We start from the raw sequence: 25,914 nt of genomic DNA, 5'->3' as shown, positions 1-25,914 counted from the left end.
ATTGAGGAGTATTGACTGACACGATCACAAGGTGAAGTCCCACAATAGGCTGTCTACAAGCTGAGGAGCAAGGAGGCCAGTCGGAGTTCCACAGCTGAAGAACTAGGAGTCCAATGTTTGAGGGCAGGAAGCATCCAGCACAGGAGAAAGATGAAGGCTGGAAGACTTAGCCAGTCTAGTCCTTAAAGGTTCCTCTGCCTGCTTTTATCCTAACGTGCTGGCAGCTGACTAGATGGTGCTCACCTGTGAAGAGGGTAGGTTTGCCTCTTCCAGCCCACTGACTCAAATGTTAATTTCCTGTGGCAACACCCTCACAGACACACCCAGGATCAACACTTTGCATCCTTCAATCCAATCAAGTTGACACTCAACCATCAAAATTACGTATTATGATTCACAAATGAGTTAGAAAACAATTAGGTAAAATGTGGTGGGAGAAGTAGAAACTTTGGTTTACTCCAGACTTGTTTTGGATTCTGCATTTTTATTTTTATTTATTTTTGAGACGGAGTCTCACTCCGTCACCCAGGCTGGAGTGCAGTAGCATGATCTCAGCTCACTGAAACCTCCGCCTCCCGGGTTCAAGCGATTCTCCTGCCTCAGCCTCCTGAGTAGCTGGGATTACAGGTGCGTGCCACCACACACGGCTAATTTTTGTATTTTTAGTAGAGACGGGGTTTCGCCATGTTGGCCAGGCTGGTGTCGAACTCCTGACCTCAGGTAGTCCACCCGCCTCGGCCTCCCAAAGTGTGGATTCTACATTTAACCACTTAATAATGAATTGAGCTTTCTCTTCAGCTTGTAAAAATGGTTATCAGTTGGCACTGCACTTATCACATTCTTCAGGTTTCATAACTTATTTCAAAATTCCTTTTGCATACAGAGTTTTGTTGTTGTTTTGAGACAGGGTCTCACTCTGTCACCCAGGCTGGGGTACAGTGGCACAATCTCCGCTTACTGCAACCTCCGCCTCCCAGATTCACAAATGATTCTTGTGCTTCAGCCTCCCAAGTAGCTAGGATTACAGGTGTGCACCAGCACGTCCAGCTAATTTTTGTATTTTTAGTAGAGACGTGATTTCACCATGTTGGCCAGGCTGATTTTGAACTCCTGACCTCAGGTGATCCGCCCACCCCTCCTCGCAGAGTGCTGGGATTACAGGCGTGAGCCACCGCGCTCGGCCCAGAGTTTTAAAATTTTACTTTTTCTACTTTAGCTCACATTTAAGGTGGTAAAAGTTAATCTTGAGGTCCCTTTCTCCTACAGTGCTGGGGAAAAATTTCCAAATGAGAGTCAAAAAGTCCTTTTCAGATACATCCAGACAAGGTTTGGTTAGAAATAAAATTACTTGGGCTCTCTGGTGGATGGGTTCTAGGCAAACAACTCCACCGGACAGGAGAGGCCGTGCACTGCATTGTGCCTGCCTCACCTCGGGCGCCTTCTGCAGCCGGCCAACCACCGACACAGCAGCGCGCCCACCAGCACGCGGGGGCGGGGCGGGCAGGAAGAGGCGCAGGTGCGGTGCTTCACAGCCCGCTTCCGGCCTCACACCTGCCAAGCATCACACCTGCGATGCCTGCACGAGCTGGGTGCGGTCCGCGCAGCTGCAGTAAGGAGGTGACCCGGCGTCTATTAGTTGGTGGTTCATCTCCTTCGTGCCTCGAGGAGCTGTAACGCCGCTTTCCTCCATTCTCTTTCTTCACTCTTGAGTGAGTGGCCATGAGCTGGGCTGCAAGAGTCCTGGGGAGCAGCCAGCGAGCGGGCGCCGCGGGAGCGAATTGTTTTTGCCCAAGGATGGTTCCGTGTCTCCGCCAGGCGGCATGTGACCTGCTCAGGCGCGGGTGGCCCTTCACCCCTGTGAGTGTCGCCAGAAGTACCTCGCACTTGGACCTGCGGACCCCGGCGCAGTCCGGGAGCTGCGAACTGGAGGTTGGGGGAAAAGTAGGGTAGAGGGGAGAGAAAAGGGGGTCAGCTGCGGGACGGAGAGCCGTCCCAGCTGTGGTTTCATGTTTGGTGGAGCAGCCCCTGTTCCTTTCCTCTCTCTCTCTTAATTCCTCTTAACTATACTCACGCTTTCTTCTCCTTCCCCTGGTCCGCTTCATGGATGCTGAGCTACCTGGCCAGAACCTACCCAGCTTCTTTGCTGTCAGATTTGTCGGTCTTGCACCTCCTTCCACACGGGGGCCCAGAAGTTCTCCCTACGCGCTCTCACCACAGGTCTTGGAATTCCAAGCCATTTCCAATTTCAGGTCTTAGAAATGGCTGTGCAATTTGTCTTCACTGTTAGGTTTCCAAGATGGCAACTGTCAAGAGTGAACTTATTAAGAATTTCACGAAAGAGGAGGCCATTCATCACAATAAGATCTCCATTGTAGGAACTGGATCGGTTGGTGTGGCCTGTGCTATCAGCATCTTATTAAAAGTAAGTTATGTGCTCCGCACCACAGGGTTCACCTCGGTTGGAGGCAAGGCCACAGTGTATGGTTGTGCAGGTTGTGTCCAGTTCAAGGGATGAGTGGGGATCCAGTACAAGGGGCACCAGAGGAAAAGGTGCCCTTTTTTTAGTTGTTCCACCCAGAGGGCGCTCCTTTTTTAAAATAGTATTATATCATATGTTAGAAGCATCTCTGTGAAAGTATGTTGACATTTCGCTTTCACATAATGACAATATGAGGTACCCCTTTGCTTGATTTGGAAACTCAGCTCACAAAACAAACTGTAGAAAGAGGTGGCAGAAAAGAGTATACAAGCATGTCAGTGATGGTAGGCAGCCTGTGAGCACAAAATACAATCTTTTTTCCTTGAAATATCTCTCCCATTTCCTAGTCTCTAGATCTTTATTTCCCTTCATTCCTTGTTCACGTTAGCTTAGTTTTAGTGTTTAGCTGTTCTTAGTACTGATACAGCTGACAAAGTTTAATGGCTATAGACAGAGGCCAAAAAGGATTCTGACCCCTTTCTAAGAATATTACCCTGATACGAACTTTATTACCATAAAGTTTTAATAAATCATAAGACATTTTGAGCTATACTTTTATTAATGAAGTATCTGTAAAATGTTTTAAGCCATCTTTTATATAATCTTTAAACCTGGCATGATTCATTGGATTTAAAGGATTGCCTCTGGGTTTCATATCTAGATGACATAGTGACCTTGTGGCACTAAGGATAGCGGCCGCAGCCAACTGCTGCTCCTGCCAGCCATACAAATTCCCCATGATTCATTTTGTCCTACCTATTGTAATGCCTTTATCAGCAGTGTCCTCACTGCTAATGAAGAATGCACACAGGTGAAAACCAACGCATCTGTGACTCATTGATTGATGGGGCCTCCACGTATTGCCCAGGCTGCTGTCAAACTCCTGGCCTCAAGCAGGAGGCCTCAGCTTCCTGAAGTGCTGAGATAACAGACGTGAGTCACCTTGCTTTGCCCAACACATTTTTTTAAACATCAGTAATAATAATATGTTTATAAATTATCCAATATTACAACCCTGAAAAGTAAATATTAGACCTATTTTTTAGAGGAGAAAAAAGGCACAGACTATCTCTAATTGCATGAATAAGTATACAGGTAATATATACAGAAAAGCTTGAAATAAAATATTTATTTATCACCTCTGCTTTGAAGGGCCATTTGGGGAGGGACTGAGCCATATCCCTGGAACTCCTACCTCTGCCAGCTGCTGCTTAGCTTTGGTTGCAGGAGTGGAGGGAATTTCGGGGCTTCTGATGGGAGGTTCCAGGGGCCGAGGAGAGGGCAGTACCATGGGGCTGCACCTGTTTCATGGCCCTATCTGTGATGGGAGGTCCTAGATCTCGGGTGGAGGTGGTGGATAGGAGTGCATTCCATTGCAACTGGTGATGGGAGGTACAGGCCACACTAGGCATGTAAGAGTATCCATAGGCTCCACTGGGGGCTTACCTCTGGAGGCTTAAAATGCCACCTGTAGCACCCATTGTCCAAACTCAGTGATGCTCCCTGCTGTAAAGGTATGAAGCAGAACTTTCCCAGTCACCTCCTGCTTCTAGAACTTGAATTCTAGTATGTTGCTAACTATGGCATTTGAATATCTTAGGAAATAGGGTACATAATCCCCCTATAAAGCCTCAGGTTAAGGCTCACTTTAATCTTTCCCTGTCCTTGCCCTAGACACTGCAACTTCTGTCATTCAAGGAGATGGTGATAGCCTAAAAACTCCTTGCTGATAAGGAATTCTCAAAAGGAATTGTTCAGGATTTTATTGTCAGGAATTTATGGCACGAACCTAGTAGAGAAACAGTAATGTCTTTAAAAACTACTGAGTTATACCGTAATACATAAACTTTAATTAGTGTAATGTGAGATCCACTTGTATTCTCTTTCAGCGATGTATCCCGAATCTAGATCAGTGCCTCCTGTAATTGATATTTAGTAGTTGGATGAAAGAATTGCTCAAAGATGCCCATTAAAATGGAAAATGCACTGGATTGTGAATATAAAGATGGGATACTCTGTTTACTTTCATTTTTATAAGGAAAGAGAGTCCAGAGAGATTGTTAGGATATATTTTTATAGACTTTTTTTTTTGAGTAGTTTTAGATTTACAGAAAAATTGAAAGGATAATAGTTTATACTCCACATGTAGTTATTAACATTATACCTTAGTATGGTGTGATGGTTAATATTGAGTGTAAACTTGATTGGATTGAAGGATGCAGGGTATTGTTCCTGGGTGTGTCTGTGAGGGTATTGCCAAAGGAGATTAACATTTGAGTCTGAGGACCGAGAGACACAAACCTACCCTCAATCTGGGTGAGCACCATCTAATCAGCTGCCAGCACGTCTAGGATAAAAGCAGGCAGAGGAACATGGAAGGACTAGATTGGCTAAGTCTTCCCGCCTTCATCTCTCTTTCATGCTGGATGCTTGCTGCCCTCAAACATCAGACTCCAAGTTCTTCAGCTTTTGAACTCTGAGACCTACACCAGTGGTTTGCCAGGGGCTCTCAGGCCTCTGGCTGCAGACTGAAGGCTGCACTGTTGGCTTCCCTACTTTTGAGGTTTTGGGACTTGGGCTGGCTTCCTTGCTGCTCAGCTTGCTAATGGCCTGTTGTGGGACTTCACATTGTGATCATGTGGGTCAATACTCCTTAGTAAACTCCCTTTCATATATACATCTATCCTATTAGTCCTGGCCCTCTAGAGAACTCTAATACATATTGTATACCTTAGTGTGGTACATTTGTCATGATGAAAGAATGGATATTGACATATCACCTTTAACTATAAAGTCCACACTTTACTCAGATTTCTTTAGTTTTTACCTATGTCCTTTTTCTGTTCCATGATCCCATCCAGGATGATACCACATGACATTGTCACTGTTTCTCCTTGGGCTCCTCTAGACTATGACAGTTTCTTTAGATTTTTCGTCTTTGATGACTGAGCGTTTTGAGGAGTACTAGTCAGGTATTTTGTAGAACACCTTTCTGTTGGAATTTGGTGGGTTTTTTTTAATGGTGAGACCAAGGTTTTGGGTTTTGGGGAGGAAGACATATAAAGTGCCATTTTTCATCACATCTTATCCCGGGTACATACTATCATGATTCAGTGTTGATGTTGACCTCGGTTACCTGACTGAGACTGTGTTTATCAGGTTTCTCTACTGTAAAGTTACTATTTTCCCCCTTTCCATACTGGTCTCTTTGGAAGAAAGTCCCTATATGCAGCCTACACTTACGGGGTGGAGAATTATTTTAATTCTTCTGTGTGGGAGATTTATCCTTCCTCCCCTATTAATTCAATCATTTGTTAATATCACTATGCACTCATGGGTCTTACTTTATACTTTGGATTATAATCTAATACTTCTGTATGAATTTGTTCCAGCTGTGGCCATTGGTAATTCTTTGAAGTTGCCTGCTGTGTGCCTTTGACATACTACATCAGTATAGAGTTTTGTTTGGTTTTGAACGCTTCCTTACTCTTTGTCATTTCAAGATGTTTCTGGTTCTTCATCTTGTATATTTTCTGCACCACTCCTAGAATCAGCCTTTTTTCTCCAAGGAAACTTGGTTCCTTTTATTGGATAATAGTATTAGAAACCAAGATCTGGGCTATTTATGTTCCTTGCTCCTGGGGTTATGATACATTTTCAAAGCTGCCTTTCAAAGATAACTTTATCAATGCCATGTAATACTGTTCCATATGACTCCAATCTCTGAGTGTCCAAGAAGCTTTGGCATTTCATTAAGCAACAACCTGTTCCTTGCAATACAGCTTAGACTTCTAGGTTAATCAGTTGTAGTCTAGTTTAAAATTTAAAGCGCTTGGCTTTGAATTTCCAGTAATTCAAATAGAGTAAAAAGATCCAGGCTGGATCCAGGCAGTGGCTCATTCCTGTAATCCTGCACTTTGGGAAGCCGAGGCAAGAGTATCACTTGAGCCTAGGAGTTTGAGACCAGCCTAGGCAACAAAGCAAGACCCTGTCTCTAAAATATAAATAAATGAATATAAATTAAAAATTAGCTAGGTGGCTGCACACGGTGGCCTCACAGCACTTCGGGAGGCCAAGGCAGGTGGATCACCTGAGGTCAGGAGTTTGAGACCAGCCTGGCCAACATGGCGAAACCCCATCTCTACAAAAAATATAAAAAATTAGCTGGGCATGGTGGTGGTACATGCCTGTAATCCCAGCTACTTGGGAGGCTAAGGCAGGAGAATCCCTTGAACCCAGGAGGCAGAGGTTGCTGTGAGCCAAGATTGCACCATTGCACTCCACCCTGGGCAACAAGAGCAGAAACTCCATCTCAAAAAAGCCAGGTGCAGTGGTACCTGCTAGTAGTACTAGCTACTTGGGAGGCTGAGGCAGGAGGCTTGCTTGAGCCCAAGAGGTTAATGCTGCAGTGAGCCATGAATGTGCTACTGTACTCCAGCTTGGGTGACAAAGTGAGACCCTGTCTCAAAAAAGAAAAAAGGTAAAAAGCTCTAACAATGTGAATTGGATATGTGCTTAAATTATGGATGCTTGGTTCTTTTCTTTTCTTTTTTTTTCTGAGAGTGAGTCTCACTCTGTCGCACAGGCTGGAGTGCAATGGCCAATCTGATCTTGGTTCATGGCAGTCTCTCCCTCCCAGGTTCAAGTGATTCTCCTGCCTCAGCCTCCCAAGTAGCTGGGATTACAGGCATGTGCCCCCATGCCCGGCTAATTTTTGTATTTTTAGAAGGGGCAGGGTTTCACCATGTTGGTCAGGCTGGTCTGGAACTCCTGACCTCAGGTGATCTGCCCACCTTTGCCTCCCAAAGTGCTGGGATTACATGCGTGAGGCACCGCGCCCGGCCTTGGTCATTTACTTCTTTTTTTTGAGACGGAATCTCGCTCTGTCACCCAGGCTGGAGTGCTGTAGTGCAATCATGGCTCACTTCAACCTCTGCCTCCTGGGTTCAAGCGATTCTTCTCCCTCAGCTTCCTGAGTAGCTGGGACTACAGGCACGCGCCACCATGCCTGGCTAATTTTTGTATTTTTAGTAAAGACAGGGTTTCACCATATTGGCCAGGTTGGTCTCTAATTCCTGACCTCGTGATCCGCCCACTTCAGCCTCCCAAAGTGCTGGGATTACAGGCGTGATCCACCATGCCCCGCCTTGATCATTTACTTCTCAGCACTAACACAAAGGTGCTATTTTTCCTCCAAGGAAAAATATATTATGTAATAAATATAAAAGAATATGTAGTTAAAAGGTAATACATTTACAAGGTTTGAAAGTAAGGCTGGGTACGGTGGCTCATGCCTGTAATCCCAGCACTTTGGGAGGCCATGGCAGGTGAATCATGAGGTCAGGAGTTTGAGACCAGCCTGGCCAACATGGTGAAACCCTGTCTCTACTAAAAACACACAAAAAATTAGCCGGGCGTGGTGGCGGGCGCCTATAATCCCAGATACTTGGGAGACTGAGGCAGTAGAATTGCTTGAACCTAGGAAGGTGGAGGTTGCAGTGAGCCGTGATAGCACCACTGCACTCCAGCCTGGGCAACAAGAGGGAGACTCCATCTCAAAAAAAAAAAAAAAAAAAAAAAAAGTAGGCTGGGCACAGGCTCACGCCTGTAATCCCAGCATTTTCATAGGCTGAGGCAGGCGGATCACTTGAGTCCTGGACTTTGAGACCAGCCTGGGCAACATGGTGAAACCCCATCTCTACAAAAAATACAAAAATGAGTCAGATGTGGTGGCAAGCACCTGTTGTTCCAGCTACCCAGGAGGCTGAGGTGGGAAGATCATCTGAGCCTGAGAAGGTTGAGGCTGCAGTGAGTCAAGATCATGCTACTGTACTCCTGCCTGGGGGCCAGAGCAAGCCCCTGTCTCAGAAACAAAAAGTAAAAGTAGAATTCAGACAGATACATACAAGGCAGGGTGAGGATTAAGGCTCACGCCTATAATCCCAGCACTTTGAGAGACCAGGGCAGGTGGATCACTTGAAGTCAGGAGTTTGAGACCAGCCTGGCCAACATGGTGAAACCCTGTCTCTACTAAAAATACAAAAAAATTAGCTGGGCCTGGTGGCACATGCCTATAATCCCAGCTACTCAGGAGGCTGAGGCAGGAGAATCACTAGAACCCAGGAGGTGGAGGCTGCAGTAAGCTGAGACTGCACCACTGCATTCCAGCCTGGGTAACAGAGCAAGAGACTCCATCTCGAAAAAAGAAAAGATACATACATGGAGAAGTCACACTAGTTTCCATCCAACCTTTCCTTAGCATCCACTTGAGGCAACTATTTGAATCAGTTTCTTGTATTTCTAGTGTTTTGTTTTGTTTTTTTAAATAGAACTATATTTTCTCTCCTTTCCTACATATAAAGTAGCATCATATAAATTATGTACGAATTGGTTTCTGCAGGTAATAACTGTCTGACTATAGAACTAAAATATTTTTGAGTTGGAAGGAGCCTTATATTTTAATCCATTTGCTGTGGTTTAAATGTTTGTCCCCTCTGGAACTCATGTTTAAATTTAATCCTCCATGTGGCAGTATGGAGAGGTGGGGCCTTTAAGAGTCGACTGGGTCATGAGGGTTCTGCCATGGATTAATCTATGGATGAATGGGTTATCAGGGGAGTAGGAATGGTAGCTTTACAAGAAGAGGAAGAGACCTGAATTTAGCAATCTCAGCCTCCTTGCCATGTGATGCCTTGCACTGCCTTGGGACTCTGCAGAGTCTCCTCCAGCAAGAAAGCCCTCACCAGATGCCGGCCCCTTGGCCTTGGACTTCTCAGCCTCCATAACTGTAAGAAATAAATTCCTTTTCTTTATAAAGTACTCAGTTTCATACATTCTGTTATAAGGAGCAGGAAATGGACTAAGATACCATTTATTCAAAAAACGTTGAGCTCCTCTGTGCCAGGTGGATGATAAGTAAGCACCAGATGGCTGGAGATGAATGACTTCCTTTTCTCAAGAAGCCCATGGTCTGGTGAGAAATTCCTTCAGCAGAAGCCCTACTTTATCACTCTGCAGCCTCGGCTGAAATGGGAAATGGGGCTGCTGACTACTTTCAGAGATTGTTCTATTTACTACGCAGTTTGTTTTTGTTTTCCTAATGATGAGCTGAAACGTTCCTCTTTGTAACTTGTATTTTTTCTGGTTTAGACTTTTATATCATGATGAAATGATGAGATCATTTATTATGTTTCCTTTGATTTTGATAATTCACAAGCTAGACACAGATCACCAATATAAGAATTTTCTTTCATTCTCCAGTTAATCAAGAGATACACTCACCCATTTGACTAATAATGTGTTTTAGGGTTTGAGTGATGAACTTGTCCTTGTGGATGCTGATGAAGGCAAACTGAAGGGTGAGACAATGGATCTTCAACATGGCAGCCCTTTTATGAAAATGCCAAATATTGTCTCCAGCAAAGGTTAATGTCATAGTTAAATACTATAAATATTCTAATATACATGAACAAATATCCAAGAAAATCATCTTTATTTCTTTTGACCTCTGCAGTTTTTACAGATAAGGCTAGTTGCTCCCTACTCTGTGCTCTCATAACATGTTCAGATCCTTAGGTTGTACTTTGCAAGGTTTCCCACAGCACCAGACTGAGTTCCTTGTGAGCAGCAGTAATAGCAGTTACCATGACAGCTGCAATGAACTGACTGCCTATTGTGTGTGAGACATTGACCTAAGCACAACTCTATTTAAGAGATGATGTACCTCTGAACTAAGGTTAATTAAAAGTGATAGGACTGGGCGTGGTGGCTCACGCCTGTAATCCCAGCATTTTGGGAGGCCAAGGAGGGCGGATCACCTGAGGTTGGGAGTTTGAGACCAGCCTGACCAACATAGAGAAACCCTGTCTCTATTAAAAATACAAAAATTAGCCGGGCATGGTGGTGCATGCCTGTAACCCCAGCTACTCACGAGGCTGAGGCAGGAGAATCGCTTGAACCCGGGAGGCAGAGGTGGTGGTGAGCCAAGATCACGCCATTGCACTCTAGCCTGGGCAACAAGAGTGAAACTCTGTCTCAAAAAAAAAAAAGTGATGGAGTAGGGATTTGAACTCAGTTCTGTTTGAGTCCAAAGCCTAAGCTCTTCACTACTGTACTTTATTCACTTGGCACCTGGGAGATAATTATTTGAACAAATGAATGAACCAACAATTCCCTATTCAAAAGTCTGTTCACACCACATCTATCTCTCAGTATTCTTGCCAGACTAATCCATATTTTGACCTCTTCGTCTAAATAATACAAAAGGTATTTTAGGAGATGAGGTGTTTTTTTGAGACAGTGTCTTGCTATGTTGGCCCAGGCTGGACTTGGACTTCTGGGCTCAAGTGATCCTCTTGGTCTCAGCCTCCAAGTAACTGGGACTACAGGTGCACTACTGCACCCAACTTAGGAGGTTTTTGTTTTTGGAAATGGAGTCTTGCTCTGTCACCCAGGTTGGAGTGTTGTGGTGTGATCTTGGCTCATTGTGACCTCTGCCTCAGTCTCTCTTGTAGCTGGGACTACAGGCACCCGCCACTGTGCCTGGCTAATTTTTGTATTTTTAGTAGAGATGGGGTTTTGCCACATTGGCCAGTCTGGTCTTGAACTCCTAACTTCAAGTGATTGACCCACCTCGGCCTCCCAAAGTGCTGGGATTACAGGCGTGAGCCACTGCGCATGACTTAGGTTTTTTTTTTTTAATTAAAAAAAATGTACAAGGGAAACTTAGTGCTAATTTCCTGAAATTAAAAAGTAGTCTGGGCATACTAGAAGATTTAAGGGAACCTGCTCTTTGGTAAACATAGTGTGGTGATTGAAGTGAACAGGAAGTATACTTAAATGCCAGATGTTTTCTTTCATAATCGATTGTTTCTTCTAATCTTTCCCCAGATTACTTGGTCACTGCAAACTCCAATCTAGTGATTATCACAGCAGGTGCACGCCAGAAAAAAGGAGAAACACGCCTTGATTTAGTCCAGCGAAATGTGTCCATCTTTAAATTAATGATTCCCAATATTACCCAATATAGCCCTCACTGCAAACTGCTTATTGTTACTAATCCAGGTCAGTTTTGTTTTACATTTTCAACTTTTCAATTCGGGAGTACGCTGTATAGGTTCATTACATGGGTATACTGCGTGATGATGAGGTTTGGGGTAGGACTGATCCTGCCACCCAGGTAGTGAGCGAAGTACCTAATAGTTTTTCAGCCCTTGCCGTCCTCACTCCCTCCCTGTCTAGTAGTCTCCAGTGTCACTTGTTCCCATCTTTATGTCCATGTGCACCCACATATTTAGCTCCCACTTATATGTGAGAACATGTGGTATTTGGTTTTCTATTGTTGCATTAATTAGCTTAGAATAATGTCCTCCAGCTGCATCCATGTTGCTACAAAGGACATGATTTTGTTTTTTTATGGCTACATAGGTCAGCTTTATTTTCACTGTTCAGTGAAGGAGTTTTTGGGGGTGGGTTTAGTAACTTTGAAGAGAAAAAGAATTTAATGAGTATTAAATCGTAAACTACCAATATAATTCCAGAATCTCTGTTTTGTTAGTGTAATATGTACTTTGCACAGTTGTAATCAGTGTATATACTATAATGACTTTAAAAAAATACTAGTGTGAGGCCAGGTGCAGTGGCTCACACCTATACGCCTATAATCCCAACACTTTGGGAGCCCAAGGTGGGTGAAGTGCTTGAATCCAGGAGTTTGAGAACAGCCTGGGCAACATGACAAAACTCCATCTCTACAAAAAAAAAATACAAAAATTATCAGGGCATGGTGGAGCATGCCTGTAGTCCCAGCTACTTGGGAGGCTGAGGTGGGAGGATTGCTTCAGCCAGGGAGGTCAAGGCTGCAGTGAGCCATGATTGCGCCACTGTACTCCAGCCTGGGTGACAGAGTAAGACCCTGTCTCCAAAAAAAAAAAAAAAAAAAAAAAAAGTGGTGTGTATGGGAAGATAATATGCTTAATCATATGAGTTCAAGATTTATATTCTAAAGGCTGAGGTTTGCTTTCCACATTACTGTTTGAGAAGTGAAAGCAGGGCTATAGTTCCTGCCTGACTCTCCAGAATTGTACTAGACTCCTCACTGGTGCATGTACAAGGTGGCCAAACGCAAAATAGACTTTGGAGATAACATGTGCAGGACTGCTGATAGATTGTGTGTAGTGAGGGAAAGGGAGGAATAAAAAATAACTTCTAGATTTTTCCTTTGAGTAACTGAACGAATGGTAGTTTCATTTAACTGGGTTGGTAAATTTACCGATCGGGTGGGAGTCAGTGAGGGAAGGAGGTGGGGATGTTAAATATAGAGGAGAAAAATCAAGATACCTGAAATGATCAGAGGAAATGTCAAACAGCTAGAGATTATGAGTCTTGAGCTTAGTAGTTTAGGGATATTCAAATTACTGTATTCTAAAATCATTTGGAATAGTTTTTCTCTGTGCGACCAAAACTGAGTTGAGTGCGTGATTAAGTTTATTCATTTTAATTTCGATGCTGAAGAACTATTTAACTTTTGTTTCACAGTTTTATAAAATATTCACATGGCTCCAACATCAATTCTAGAGAACAGGAATTATTCCAAGTCTCCAGCTTCTGTCCCTGTGCCCTTTCCCCTATAGCCTCCATCCCTTTATAGGTAACCATTTACATTTTTTATGGTTTACAGCTTTTTGTTACTACATATGTTTTTCTCCATCTTCTTTCATTTTTAACTTAATATATCATGAAGCTCACTCCATAGTAGTATTTATAAATATGTTGATTACTGTAGCTTTGTGGTAAGTTTTGAAATCAGGATGTGTTAAGTCCTCTGACTGTTCTTTAAGATTATTTTGGGCCAGGCATGCTGGCTCACACCTGTAATCCCAGCACTTTGGTTATGGGTTTTTTTTTTTTTTTTAGACGGAGTCTCGCTTTATTGCCAGGCTGGAGTGCAGTGGCACCATCCCCGCTCACCACAACCTCCATCTCGTGGGTTCAAGCGATCCTCGTGCCTCAGCCCCCAGAGTAGCTGGGATAACAGGCACACGCCACTACTGCCCGGCTAATTTTTGTATTTTTTGTAGAGATGGGGTTTCATCATGTTGGCCAGACTGGTCTCCAACTCTTAATGTCTGGTGATCCACCTGCCTCAGCCTCTCAAAGTGCTGGGATTACAGGCATGAGCCACCGCGCCCAGCCATATCCCAGCACTTCGGGAGCTAAGCCGGGTGGATCACCTGAGGTCAGGAGTTCGAGACCAGCCTGGCCAACATGGCAAAATCCCATCTTTACTAAAAATACAAAAATTAGCTGGGCATGGTGGTGCACACCTGTAATCCTAGCTACTCTGGAGGCTGAGGCAAGAGAATCACTTGAACCCAGGAGGCGGAGGCTGCAGTGAGCTGAGATCACGCCACTGCACTCCAGCCTGGGCAACAAGGCAAGACTCTCTCTCTCTCTCTCTCTCTCTCTCTCTCTCTCTCTCTCTCTATATATATATATATATATATATATATATATATATATATATATAAACCCGTAACCAAAGTGCTGGGATTACAGGTGTGAGCCAGCATGCCTGGCCCAAAATAATCTTAAAGAACAGTCAGAGGACTTAACACATCCTGATTTCAAAACTTACCACAAAGCTACAGTAATCAACATATTTATAAATACTACTATGGAGTGAGCTTCATGATATATTAAGTTAAAAATGAAAGAAGATGGAGAAAAACATATGTAGTAACAAAAAGCTGTAAACCATAATATATATATATATATATATATATTTTTTTTTTTTTTTGCTTGTCTAGATCCTTAGCATTTCCTTATGAATTTATGAATCAGCTGGTCAATTTCTAAAGTAAAACCAACAAGGATTTTGATAGGGATTGCTGCTGATTTATTTTGGTTCTTTTGTATTTAATAAGTTGTTTTTTTCTTGCTGTTTCCAATATTTTCTCTTTGGCTTTTAACAGTTTGACTATGATGTGTCGAAGTGTGAAAGTCTTTCAGTTTATACCACTTGGAATTCATTGAGCAGCTTGGATGTATAGGTTTTTTTTTTTTTTTTTTTTTCTTCTTCTTGTTTTGAGACGGAGTCTTGCTCTGTGGCCCAGATTGGAGTGCAATGGCGTGATCTCAGCTCACTGCAACCTCTGCCTCCTGGATTCAAGTGATTCTCGTGCCTCAGCCTCCTGAGTAGCTGGGATTATGAGCACTCACCACCACTCCTGGCTAATTTTTTGTATTTTTAGTAGAGATGGGGTTTCTCCATGTTGGCCAGGCTGGTCTCGAACTCCTGACCCGAACTGATCTGCCCACCTCAGCCTCCCAAAGTGCTGGGATTACAGGCATGAGCCACTGCACCTGGTTTGGATGTGTAATGTTTTTCTATTTGGGAAGTTTCAGCTGTTATTTCTTTGAATAATTTTCTGCTCCTCTTCCCTCCTTCTGGTGCTACCATACATGCATATATATGTTGGTGTGCTTAACGGTGTCCCACAAGTTTGAGGCTCTGTTTTTTCTTTTTTAAAGTAGTTAATAGATTATCAAAAGTTCTTTTTGTATGGCATTGAGATATTTATTTATATATTTAACTGCATGCATATCTTTGGCTTTCACATAAATTTTCCTTCATACAGGCTATTGGTGTAAGCATTTGCTCTTTTTAAGAGTTTGATTCTTTAAAAAAAATACCAAATCCAAAATTCAGAAATGGTAGTCTGGCGCTACATGGAAGCACACTGAAAATAACAAGCTGATGATACATTATCACATTGTATAATAGTATTTTATATTTTCTTACTTTCCAGTAAGTGTTTTCACATCCTGAAATCTCACAGTGTCATTTTTGAAATGAGAGCTGTGGAGAGATTCTGATAGGACTCAAGAGTTGTGAAGGCACCTGATGGAGCTACTTCATTAATTTCTCTAACCATTCAGGGCGCTGACGTCTGTAGGGACAGTAAGTTAATACAAACAGTAAATGTGAAATGAATCCCCAACCTACTTTGTTTTAATTTGCACTAAAAAGCCTCCACCCTCAAAGTCCCACATCATTAAGGTTATATGATAACAAATGAGGAAACACAAACTAAGCATCACTTGCTTGGCGACATTAACTGGCCCACCACACTCCCACCGCAGATTTTAGAAGCACATTTGCAAAAGATGCTTCTCTGTGCATTATGGCAGAAGTCTATTAAAGAATATTTAATTTATTGACTAATATTTCTAATAAGCACATTCAGAGGATACTTTTTCTGTGTTTTATATACTGGCTGTCTGCCATTAAGAGCAGTAAAAATGAGGAAAAAAATCAAAAAATCTCAATCTCAAATGATTTAACAGCTTAGTTCTGTATTTGCTTGATAGTGTATGCAGTTATAGTACACACTATCAAATATATCTTCTATATCTATTTAGAAAACTTTTTCTGATATTAGAATCATGTTGAAGAAAGTCTTCTCCATTATTTTAGTGAGTTTGTTAAAATGGTTCACTAAGAATCATCTTCAAAATTTCAGGTGCTTCAAAAGTTAAAAGAAACAATTAACTTCATTACTCTTATAAAAAAACAAAAAAACAAAAAACTGACAACTTTAAATTAGCATTATTAAGCTACCAAAAATTGATACCACTCAGGAAAGATTTTTTTCCCCCCTGAATAATATTTATTTTTTTTTGAGATAGTCTCTCTCTCTGTCGCCCAGGCTAGAGTGCAGCGGTGCAATCTTGGCTCACTGCAACCTCTGCCTCTCAGGTTCAAGCAATTCTCGTGCCTCAGCTTCCCAAGTAGCTGATTACAGGCACGTGCCACCATGCCCAGCTAATTTTTGTATTTTTAGTACAGATGGGATTTTACCATGTTGGTCAGGCTGGTCTTGAACTCCTGGTATCAAGTGATCCGCCTGCCTTGGCCTCCCAAAGTACTGGGATTACAGGCGTGAGCCACTGTGTGGCACTGAATGGTAATATTTAACTAAAATTTTGGTGAAAGAAAAGGTAATTCTGAGAGCAATCTGGATAGAGAGGGGTTTCTCAGGTGTAGGTACTAATTCCTATGCAGGACTGCCTTCAGATGCAGCTCCCGTGTCTCCACAGTCCTCAAGGCTTGGTTTTAGTGATTCTGTAGTAGAGGAAAGGCTTCACACATGTGTAATATTTAGAGGCAGCATCACTACACAATGGAGTGCAAGTTCAAATCAGAATTTTAAGGTCAGGAAAAGTATCATTTAAATGAATCACCATTGACACTTTTAGAAGTTCTTAAGTTCCTTTAGAAATCTCCCTTTAAAGGATGTGCCAATTTTTACTTTGGCAAATCATGGATAAAAACTGAATGTATTAATAGTTACGATGATTGTGGTGCTATTTTTAAAACATTACTAACTTCACAGCAATACTCACATTTACTTATTTACCTAGCACACTTTTTTGTTGTTGTTGTTGTTTTTGAGATGGAGTCTCGGTCTGTTGCCCAGGCTGGAGTGCAGTGGGGTGATCTTGGCTCACTGCCACCTCCATCCACCTCCCGGGTTCAAGCAATTCTCCTGCCTCAGCCTCCCAAGTAGCTGGAATTACAGGCGTGACCTACCACGCCTGGCTAATTTTTGTATTTTTAGTAGAGATGGGGTTTCACCATGATGGCCAGTCTGGTCTCAAACTCCTAACCCCAAGAGATCTGCTCACCTCAGCCTCCCAAAGTGTTGGGATTACAGGCGTGAGCCACAGTGCCTGGCCACATTTCAACAGTGTTTTATTTTCACTCACTGACCTACTGCAGTCCATTTTAAGAATTTTTGTTTTAGTTTATATATGATATTTTATTATGCTGATATGAATGTGAAATTTTAAAAATTAAAACAAGCAATTAGGGTTTCTTTATGTTAAATATTAATTTATCTTACCTAAGTGCATAACTTTATCCATGTAGTGGTAGAAACGTACAACTGTACATTTTAGAAGGTTTTTTTGTTTTTTTTTGTTTTTGTTTTTGTTTTTTTGAGACAGGGTCTTGCTCTGTCACTCAGGCTGGAGTGCAGTGGCACAAACTTGGCTCACTACAGTCTCCACCTCCTGGGTTCGAGTGATTCTTGTGCCTCAGCTTTCCAAGTAGCTGGGATTGCAGGCGCGCACCATCATGCCCAGTTAATTCTTGTATTTTCAGTAGAGCCGGAGTTTCGCCATGTTTGGCCAGGCTGGTCTCCAACTCCTGGCCTCAAGTGATGTACTCGCCTTGGCCTCCCAAAGTGCTGGGATTACAGACATGAACCACCATACCTGGCCAGGTTTTTTAAATAAAATAAAAAATTGCATCCAGATCTTATTTCAATGATAAATAACACACTGTTGACATTATTTTAAAATAGGATTTTAGTTTATTACTGTGGAAATGTGGAGCACAAGACATAACAAATACTACGTATTAATTTCAAAACTATTCAGAATGAGGCTGGGTGTGGTGGTTCGCACCTAAAATCCCTAGCACTTTGGGAGGCTGAGGTGGGAGGATTGCGTGAGCCCAGGAGTTCAAGACCAGCCTGGGCAAAATAGTGTGAAACCCTGTCTCTGTTTAAAAAAAAAAAAAAAAATTTTACAAAGAAAAATCTACCCAGAATGGCTTATGGAGGTTTGTAACTGTTGATTTAAGAGTATTTAGGACTTTTTTTTTTTTTAAACAAATTAAAAAGTTCCAGTAACTAATTATTTACATGAACTAAATGACCAAATAGAAGTGGAAAATGGAAAATTTAGAAGGCAGTACGGTAAGGGAGGGGATGTAAAATAATACAGGAAGAGAACCTAAACAATTGAAGATCAAAGATTTAGGAAAAGTTTAACCTTTTCTTCAAATCTATAGTCATTTACCTCAAAAATGTGGTTGGGTACCCTGGGACACAGCTGAGTTACTTGCTCTGTTTTCAGTTTACCAATTAAAACAGGTCACTTTCTCAGTTCCAGACCCAGGGCCTGGTGGAGGTCCCCCAATCCCCTTGCATTTCAATGGCAGGTGACGAACCTCTTAAGGCCCAGCATGACTGACTGAGGTTTTTCACTTGATAGCTTTATGTGTGAGAAAACTTAGACATTTCTACACATACTTCTCTCCATCTCAGGTATTAGAATGAATGCTTACCATTTTAAATAGTGGTATGATCAGACTGTTTCAGTATCACTTTTTACCGTCAATGGGTATTAAACAGGGAACAGAAGCTCTAACTTCTACATTAATGGAAATACTACGTGTTTAGAAAACATTGTTTTAGAGGACAAAAGATGTCATCTTCATATCTTTTAAGTGTCTAATTTCTACTATTTAAGTGAGTACTTATATTAAATCTGCCAAAGTGCTGGGATTACAGGAGTGAGCCACCACACCTGGTGATGACTTATGTTTCTTTTCTTTTCTGTTTTTCAGACGGAGTCTCGCTGTTGCCAGGCTGGAGTGCAGTGGCGCGATCTCGGCTCACTGCAACCTCCGCCTCCCGGGTTCAAGTGATTCTCCTGCCTTAGCCTCCCAAATAGCTGGGACTACAGGCGCGCACCACCATGGCCAGCTAATTTTTGTATTTTTAATAGAGACGGGGTTTCAGCATGTTGGCCAGGATGGTCTCAATCTCTTGACCTCAGGGGATCCACTGGCTTTGGCCTCCCAAAGTGCTGGGATTACAGGCATGAGCCACCGCACCCGGCCTCTGATGCTGTTTTTAAAAAAATATTTTTTAGGCTGGGCATGGTCACTCACATCTGTAATCCCAGCACTTTGAGAGGCTGGGGCAGGAGGATTGCTTGAAGTCAGGAGTTAGTCCAGCCTGGGCAGCATAGCAAGACCCTGTCTCTATTAAAAAAATAATTTTTCCTACTATTCGATGCTCTTTCCTTCCTTTTATTTTACTGTTAAAATAACGCTTGTCACTGATTTTTTAAAATCTTTGTTTTAAAAATGCATTAAAAAATATAAATTAGGCCGGGTGCAGTGGCTCACGCCTGTAGTCCCAACACTTTGGGAGGCCGAGGCAGGTGGATCACCTGGGGTCAGGAGTTTGAGACCAGCCTGGCCAACATGGTAAAACCCTACCTCTACTAAAAATACAAAAATTAGTCGGGCGTGGTGGCTGGTGCCTGTAATCCCAGTTACTTGGGAGGCTGAGGGAGGAGAATCACTTGAACCCAAGAGGCGGAGGTTGCAGTGAGCAGAGATCGCGCCACTCCACTCCAGCCTGGGCAACGAGTGCGTCTCAAAAATAAAATAAAATAAAATAAATTTATCACCATATACAATTTTATTTATTAACTTTGTTTCATGGTACTTTGTATTTTCGTTTTAAATATATTGTAATCCCTTGTCTTACTTCCTCTTTAACTCAATGAGTCATTTAAAAGTGTATTTTTGGGGCCAGGCACAGGGGCTCATGTCGGTAATCCCAGCACTTTGGGAGGCCAAGGTGGGTGGATCACGAGGTCAAGAGATCGAGACCATCCTGGCCAACACGCTGAAACCCCATCACTACTAAAAATATAAAAATTAGCCAGGCGTGGTGGCACACACCTGTAGTACCAGCTACTCGGGAGGCTGAGGCAGGAAAAGCACTTGGACCCAGGAGGCAGAGGTAGAAAGTGAGCCAAGATCGCGCCATTGCACTCCAGCCTGGTGACAGAGCGAGACCCTGTCTCAAAAAAAAAAGTGTATGTTTCAACATTTAAAAAAATTTTATTGTGGTTGATTCTGATATAACTGAATTGGGTTGTCTGATCAGTTCTTTAAAGTCTGTTAACACTTTGTGATCCAGATAATAGTGTTTGTAAAAAAAACAATTCCTGATGTATTATGGACTTTAATGGGCATGATGATCTTTGATTATACTTATTAATTTTATTTAGTTTTGCAAAATTAACTTTATAAATCAGTTTATAACAAAAGTATGTTAAAATTGTCTGCTATGCTTATGAATCAAATCTACAGTTCCTAATTTTTTTCATATATTTTGAGGCTATATTAAGTATATATAAATGTACAGTTGTTAAATTGTTGCATTGTTTTATGTATCTCATACATTAATGAGAATACATGTTTAATACATATGTTATATGTAATTGTATATAATGTAATTATGTTAGTGGGGATACAGAGATAATACATAAATGTGTATGATACATAAGAGATAATACATATATATTACATATTATATACATATTATACATAAATTATCTCTACCCCCATTAATGCTTTCTTGTTGAAAATTCTATTATTTGCTATTAATATAGCTACACTGACCTTCTTTTTGGTATTATCATTTTAAAAATTAACTTCAAGAAAAAAATTCTGATAAAGCTAATAATGTTTAAAATAACTGACACTCAAATATCACACTGTGTCAAAAATTTATCCCTTCCCTACTGGGACAGAGACACAGTTGGTCTTGTTCCTGCTCTGTTGCCCAGGCTGGTGTACAGTGGTGTGATAGTAGCTCACTGCAGCTTGATCTCCTGAGCTGACGTGATCCACCTGGCTCAGCCTCCCAAGTAGTTGGAACAACAGGCACATGGCACCACGGGCCTGGCTTATTTTCCTTTTGGAGATGCAGTTTTGCTATATTGCCCAGGATGATCTTGAATGATTGCTTGCCTTAAGGGATCCCTCCACCTCTGCCTCCCAAGTAGCTGGGATTTATACTTGTTTCTTTCTGTTCTCCCCAACTCCTTTTTTTTTTTTTTTGAGATGCAGTCTCGCTCTGTCGCCAGGCTGGAGTGCAGCTGATGTGATCTCGGCTCACTGCAACCTCTGCCTCCCAGGTTCAAGCGATTCTCCTGCCTCAGCCTCCTGAGTAGCTGGGACTACAGGTGCATGCCACCATGCCCAGCTAATTTTTCTATTTTTAGTAGAGATGGGGTTTCACCATGTTGGCCAGGATGGTCTCAATTTCTTGACCTCGTGATCCGCCCACCTCAGCCTCCCAAAGTGCTGGGATTACAGGTGTAAGCCACTGTGCCCATCCCTCTGTTCCCCTCTTAACTATGCTTTTCGTTGAAAATGGGTTATTCTCTGAGCAAAATTATCTGAAAGACTTGATAAGAGTATTTGTTTATTCATATTTCTCAGAATTTTCTGTGGAGTGAACATTCTGTGTTTCTGCATACCAAGCTATGCAAAGTATCAACAAAAAGGTTTTTCATTACTTCTATTTGGTAGATATTCTTAGAGTTGGGATATAGCTGGGGTTGGATAGAAAACCATGTTTCTGGCCCCCTCCACAAAACATCAGATTTACTAGTTTTAAGTTAGGTAAATCTAAAAAACGTATCCTTGCAGATGAGGACGTTTCTTGATATGAACTTTTTCTTCTTAGTGGATATCTTAACTTATGTAGCCTGGAAGTTGAGCGCATTTCCCAAAAACCGTGTTATTGGAAGTGGTTGTAATCTCGACTCTGCTCGTTTTCGTTACTTTATTGGGCAAAGGCTTGGCATCCACTCTGAAAGCTGTCATGGGCTGATCCTTGGAGAGCATGGCGACTCAAGTGGTAAGCCTGAGGCACGATTGGAGCCTCTGCAATATCTATTTCCTACCAATCATATAGACATTTAATGCAAAGTAGCTCCTGGGAGGGGAGAAAAGACTTTATTCCACTTTAGGCCCTTTTAGTAGTAACTTTTTACTACACTTATTTTTAAAATAACAAAAAATACAGATTTGAAAAATGTGAGATTGACACTATAATCCTACATATGGATGGCTAGGATTATAATGCTTTTCTTAAATAGAGAACTAAGTAACACGATATAGTTTGTATTTAATTTGGGACACTCTAGTTCACAAAGGTCAGCAGTGTGTACTTCATGTAGTAGGCATTCTTCAGATTAAGGGATGGGTATAACTGAAGAATGTAAGAGGGAAGAGAAAGAGTACTGTGGTAATAGTCTTTTTCTCCCCTCTTAGTGTCTTCTGGCTAAAAAACCTTTGAAATCTATTTAATATAAACCTTGGCTATGGAAAAAGACTTAAAAGGTAGAAAAACTAAAACTTCTTAGTGGAAAGTTTAAAACTGCAATTTTCTTATTTGCAGAATCTTTGCCAAGATAATAGAATTGTGGATCCCCCTCTGTGGAGATCTGGATTTAGAATATCTGGAGTGGGGCTCAGATATCAGAACATTCCTAGTTGAAAACCACTCATAACAGTTTTGCTAAGGTCAAAAACCAAAACCCTGCTAATACTATGTTGTAAGAAGTGGGATTTTGGGTATCTCTTTCTTAGTTCCTGTGTGGAGTGGTGTGAACATTGCTGGTGTCCCTCTGAAGGATCTGAACCCAGATATAGGAACTGATAAAGATCCTGAGCAGTGGGAAAATGTCCACAAAAAAGTGATTTCCAGGTAATACACGCTAGTTTCACATTTTCAGTACCTTAGAAGTTGTGAGCCTGAACTCTGTTAGAAAGTTGAGATTAGTCCCTTAAGTATATGTTGTTGTATTTCCCATATTTTTATTTGCACTTCTGCTTTTTTGTGTGATCATATTCACCAGATTATAAATTCTTCAACAGTCAGGGACTGATTCTATGTTGCTCATTCCTGAGCCTAACCCAGTATTGAGCACATGGTAGGGGCTCACTTGTTGACTGACAATGTATTTTTTCAAACACTTGCTATATAGTGTTTATTGTTAGTGGTGGAATTAATTCCATATTAATTTCTGCATCTCTGTACTTGTAACTCTAATGTTTAACCACCGTGGCAAGGCATGGTGGCTCATGCCTATAATCCCAGCACTTTGGGAAGCTGAGGTGGGAGGATCACTTGAGCTCAGGAGTATGAGACCAGCCTGGGCAACATAGGGAGACCCCATCTCTACGAAAAAAAAAAAAAATTAGCTGAGCGTATGGTGGCTTGCTTGAGCCCAAGAGGTCAAGGCGAGCTCTGATGGTGCCACTGCACTCCAGCTGAGACCCTCCCTAAAAAAGGCATACATATGGCCAGGCGTGGTGGCTCATGCCTCTAATCCTACCACTTTGAGAGACCAGGGTGGGCAGACCACTTGAGGTCAGGAGTATGAAAACAGCCTGGCCAACGTGGTGAAAACCCAGCTCTACTAAAAATACAAAAATTAGCCACAAATGGTGGTGCATGCTTGTAATCCCAGCTACTCAGGAGGCTAAGGAGGGAAGACTGCTTAAACCCAGGAGGTGGAGGTTGCAGTGAGCCGAGATTGCACCACTGCCCTCCAGCCTGGGCGACAGAGCAAGACTTAAGAAAAAAATGCATACATACTCCAAGTAATTTCTAGGAGAAGTTGTTGATGGAGTCATTGCAGTTTTGTGGCATTGTTAGATAGGATGCTATAAAGTGGAAGTTCAATGACAAGTGGATCTTCTCAACTAACTTATGTTTATGGTTTCTTCTAACTACAGTGGCTATGAGATGGTCAAAATGAAAGGTTATACTTCTTGGGGCATTAGCCTATCTGTAGCTGATTTAACAGAAAGTATTCTGAAGAATCTCAGGAGAGTGCATCCAGTTTCTACCCTAAGTAAGGTAGGACATTCACGTTTGAAAAATCATTAACTTCAACATAAAACAGGGGTAAATAACATTTTTGAGACACTCCGGTTTTGGGTTTGATCTCGTGGAAGAACCTCTCTTCCTGAAGTCTGTTCTTTGCTGCTGAAGAGTGGGGAGATCGGGGAAAGAGTCTATCTTTATAGACCTTTGTCCTGGTCTAGCGTGACATTTCCTTTTATTAGATAAAAGTAAGTGTTTTTGCAACTTGATTATTTAACTAAGTGATCTGACTCTACCAGTATCTGGAAACACTGGGAACCACTATGGGCAGACCTTGGTACCTTTGGAGTTGTTCTCTTCGTTTCGATTATGTCCAATGAAGAGATCTAGGAAAAAAGCACTAGACACAAAAGAATTAGCAGTCTCCTGGGGAGAGGGGAGTTGGGGCATGGGTGAGATCCTTCTGCTAGTCTAAATGGGAGAGGTTATAAAACAAGAGAGATCTAAATCATTGGAAATAAAGTCATAGGAATTTTGAAGTGGTCTCTTGATAGGAAGTGGAGTAAGGAGATGAGGAAAGAAGGGTGGGCCCCAGCAAACATGGCAGGAGGCTGGGGCCCATGTGGAGAGATGGTGGGTTGAAACTGAACAATAAATATGTCTTATCATGTTTTAAATTGTTCTCTGTCTTGGTACTCTGCCATAGTTTGTACTACCAATCTGTTATTCACCTCACAACTGTTGTTTCTCATATTGCAGACCTTTGTTAAAAGTTAAAAAAGGAATAATTTTTAAGTCTTTACTTTCAGGGCCTCTATGGAATAAATGAAGAAATATTCCTTAGTGTCCCATGTATCCTGGGAGAGAATGGCATCACAGACCTCATAAAAGTGAAACTGACCCTTGAAGAGGAGGCCTGCTTGCAAAAGAGTGCAGAAACACTCTGGGAAATTCAGAAGGAACTCAAGTTTTAAAGTTGCTTAAAGTTACCATTCTATAGATTGAAGATGAAATAGTAGTTATGGAATTGTATATGTCAAACTTTAAAATAAATTTGAATTTCTAAAAGTTGGAAAAATAGAGGAAAGAGTGACCTATTTAGTGTAGCCTTTCAGCTTTTTTTTTTGGGTGGGTCTCATTCTGTTACCCAAGCTGGAATGCAGTGGCACCATCACAGCTCACTGCAACCTTGATCTCCCGAACTCAGATGAGCCTCCCACTTCAGCCTTCAGAGTAGGTGGGACCACATGTGTGTGCCTCCATGCCTGGCTAATTTTTGTATTTTTTTGTAGAGATGGGGTTTTGAACTCCCAAAGTGCTGTGATTACAGGGGCGAGCCACTGTGCTTGGCCTTAGCTTTGATTTAGTATCCAGATGATGGACGACACTTCTTTTTTTTTTTCCAAACAAAAGTGATGGCATCAAAGATGTTTTTGGTATCTTTTAGTACTTGCCTTGTATGTATACGTAACTGCCATCTGGTCCATGAGAATGTGTATGCTGTGTTATAGAAATCTTGATTCTTTTCATCAGGTGCATAGTAATTCTTCTCTATGGCTTAATACCTGTGTTTACATGCCATTTAATAAAAGCTTTAATTTCCTCTACAATGTAAAAATAAAAATATATATATGCACACACACACACAAAGTAATCTAAATGTTCCTAACATTAGATAAAACCTTGATTTGACCTTGCTGGTTTTTCTTCTGGTAACTTTTATGAGTGCATTTTAATTTTTACAGGAAAGGTCTTAAGCTGTAAACCCCTTGGTGACAACAGATTAAATTGGTCGTTCTTCTCTTGGGAGTAGAATGGGCTGCCTAATTATCTTAATAACATCCCAAATCGGAATATACTTTCCTTTATAGCCTCATGAGCCTTCTAGCACTCTCATTTTGATCAAGAACATTCTATTCTGGATGAGCTCTGCAGGAC

General features: G+C 41.8%; 1 protein-coding gene across 1 annotated transcript; it reads left to right on the top strand.

The window, feature by feature from the left end:
• Positions 1-1,532: 1,532 nt before the first annotated feature.
• Positions 1,533-25,914, top strand: LOC105486986 (lactate dehydrogenase A like 6A). The gene is made up of 8 exons (XM_011750214.2): positions 1,533-1,857; positions 2,288-2,422; positions 9,786-9,903; positions 11,369-11,542; positions 21,826-21,999; positions 22,734-22,851; positions 23,886-24,009; positions 24,786-25,914. The coding sequence occupies exons 1-8, from the start codon at positions 1,720-1,722 to the stop codon at positions 24,948-24,950; spliced, it is 1,146 nt and encodes a 381-aa protein (XP_011748516.1). The 5' UTR covers positions 1,533-1,719; the 3' UTR covers positions 24,951-25,914.

Source organism: Macaca nemestrina, chromosome 12 (assembly GCF_043159975.1).
Source record: "Macaca nemestrina isolate mMacNem1 chromosome 12, mMacNem.hap1, whole genome shotgun sequence".
Taxonomy (NCBI): domain Eukaryota; kingdom Metazoa; phylum Chordata; class Mammalia; order Primates; family Cercopithecidae; genus Macaca; species Macaca nemestrina.
The sequence above is the reverse complement of the archived record's forward strand: the minus strand, read 5'-3'. Positions and strand labels throughout refer to the sequence as shown.

Excerpts from the sequence above, each read along its gene's own strand:
- LOC105486986 (XM_011750214.2), top strand. The coding sequence starts at position 1,720 with ATGAGCTGGGCTGCAAGAGTCCTGGGGAGCAGCCAGCGAGCGGGCGCC. Across the intron at positions 22,000-22,733 it reads AGAGCATGGCGACTCAAGTG|TTCCTGTGTGGAGTGGTGTG; the intron begins GTAAGCCTGAGG and ends TCTCTTTCTTAG. Across the intron at positions 22,852-23,885 it reads CACAAAAAAGTGATTTCCAG|TGGCTATGAGATGGTCAAAA; the intron begins GTAATACACGCT and ends TTCTAACTACAG.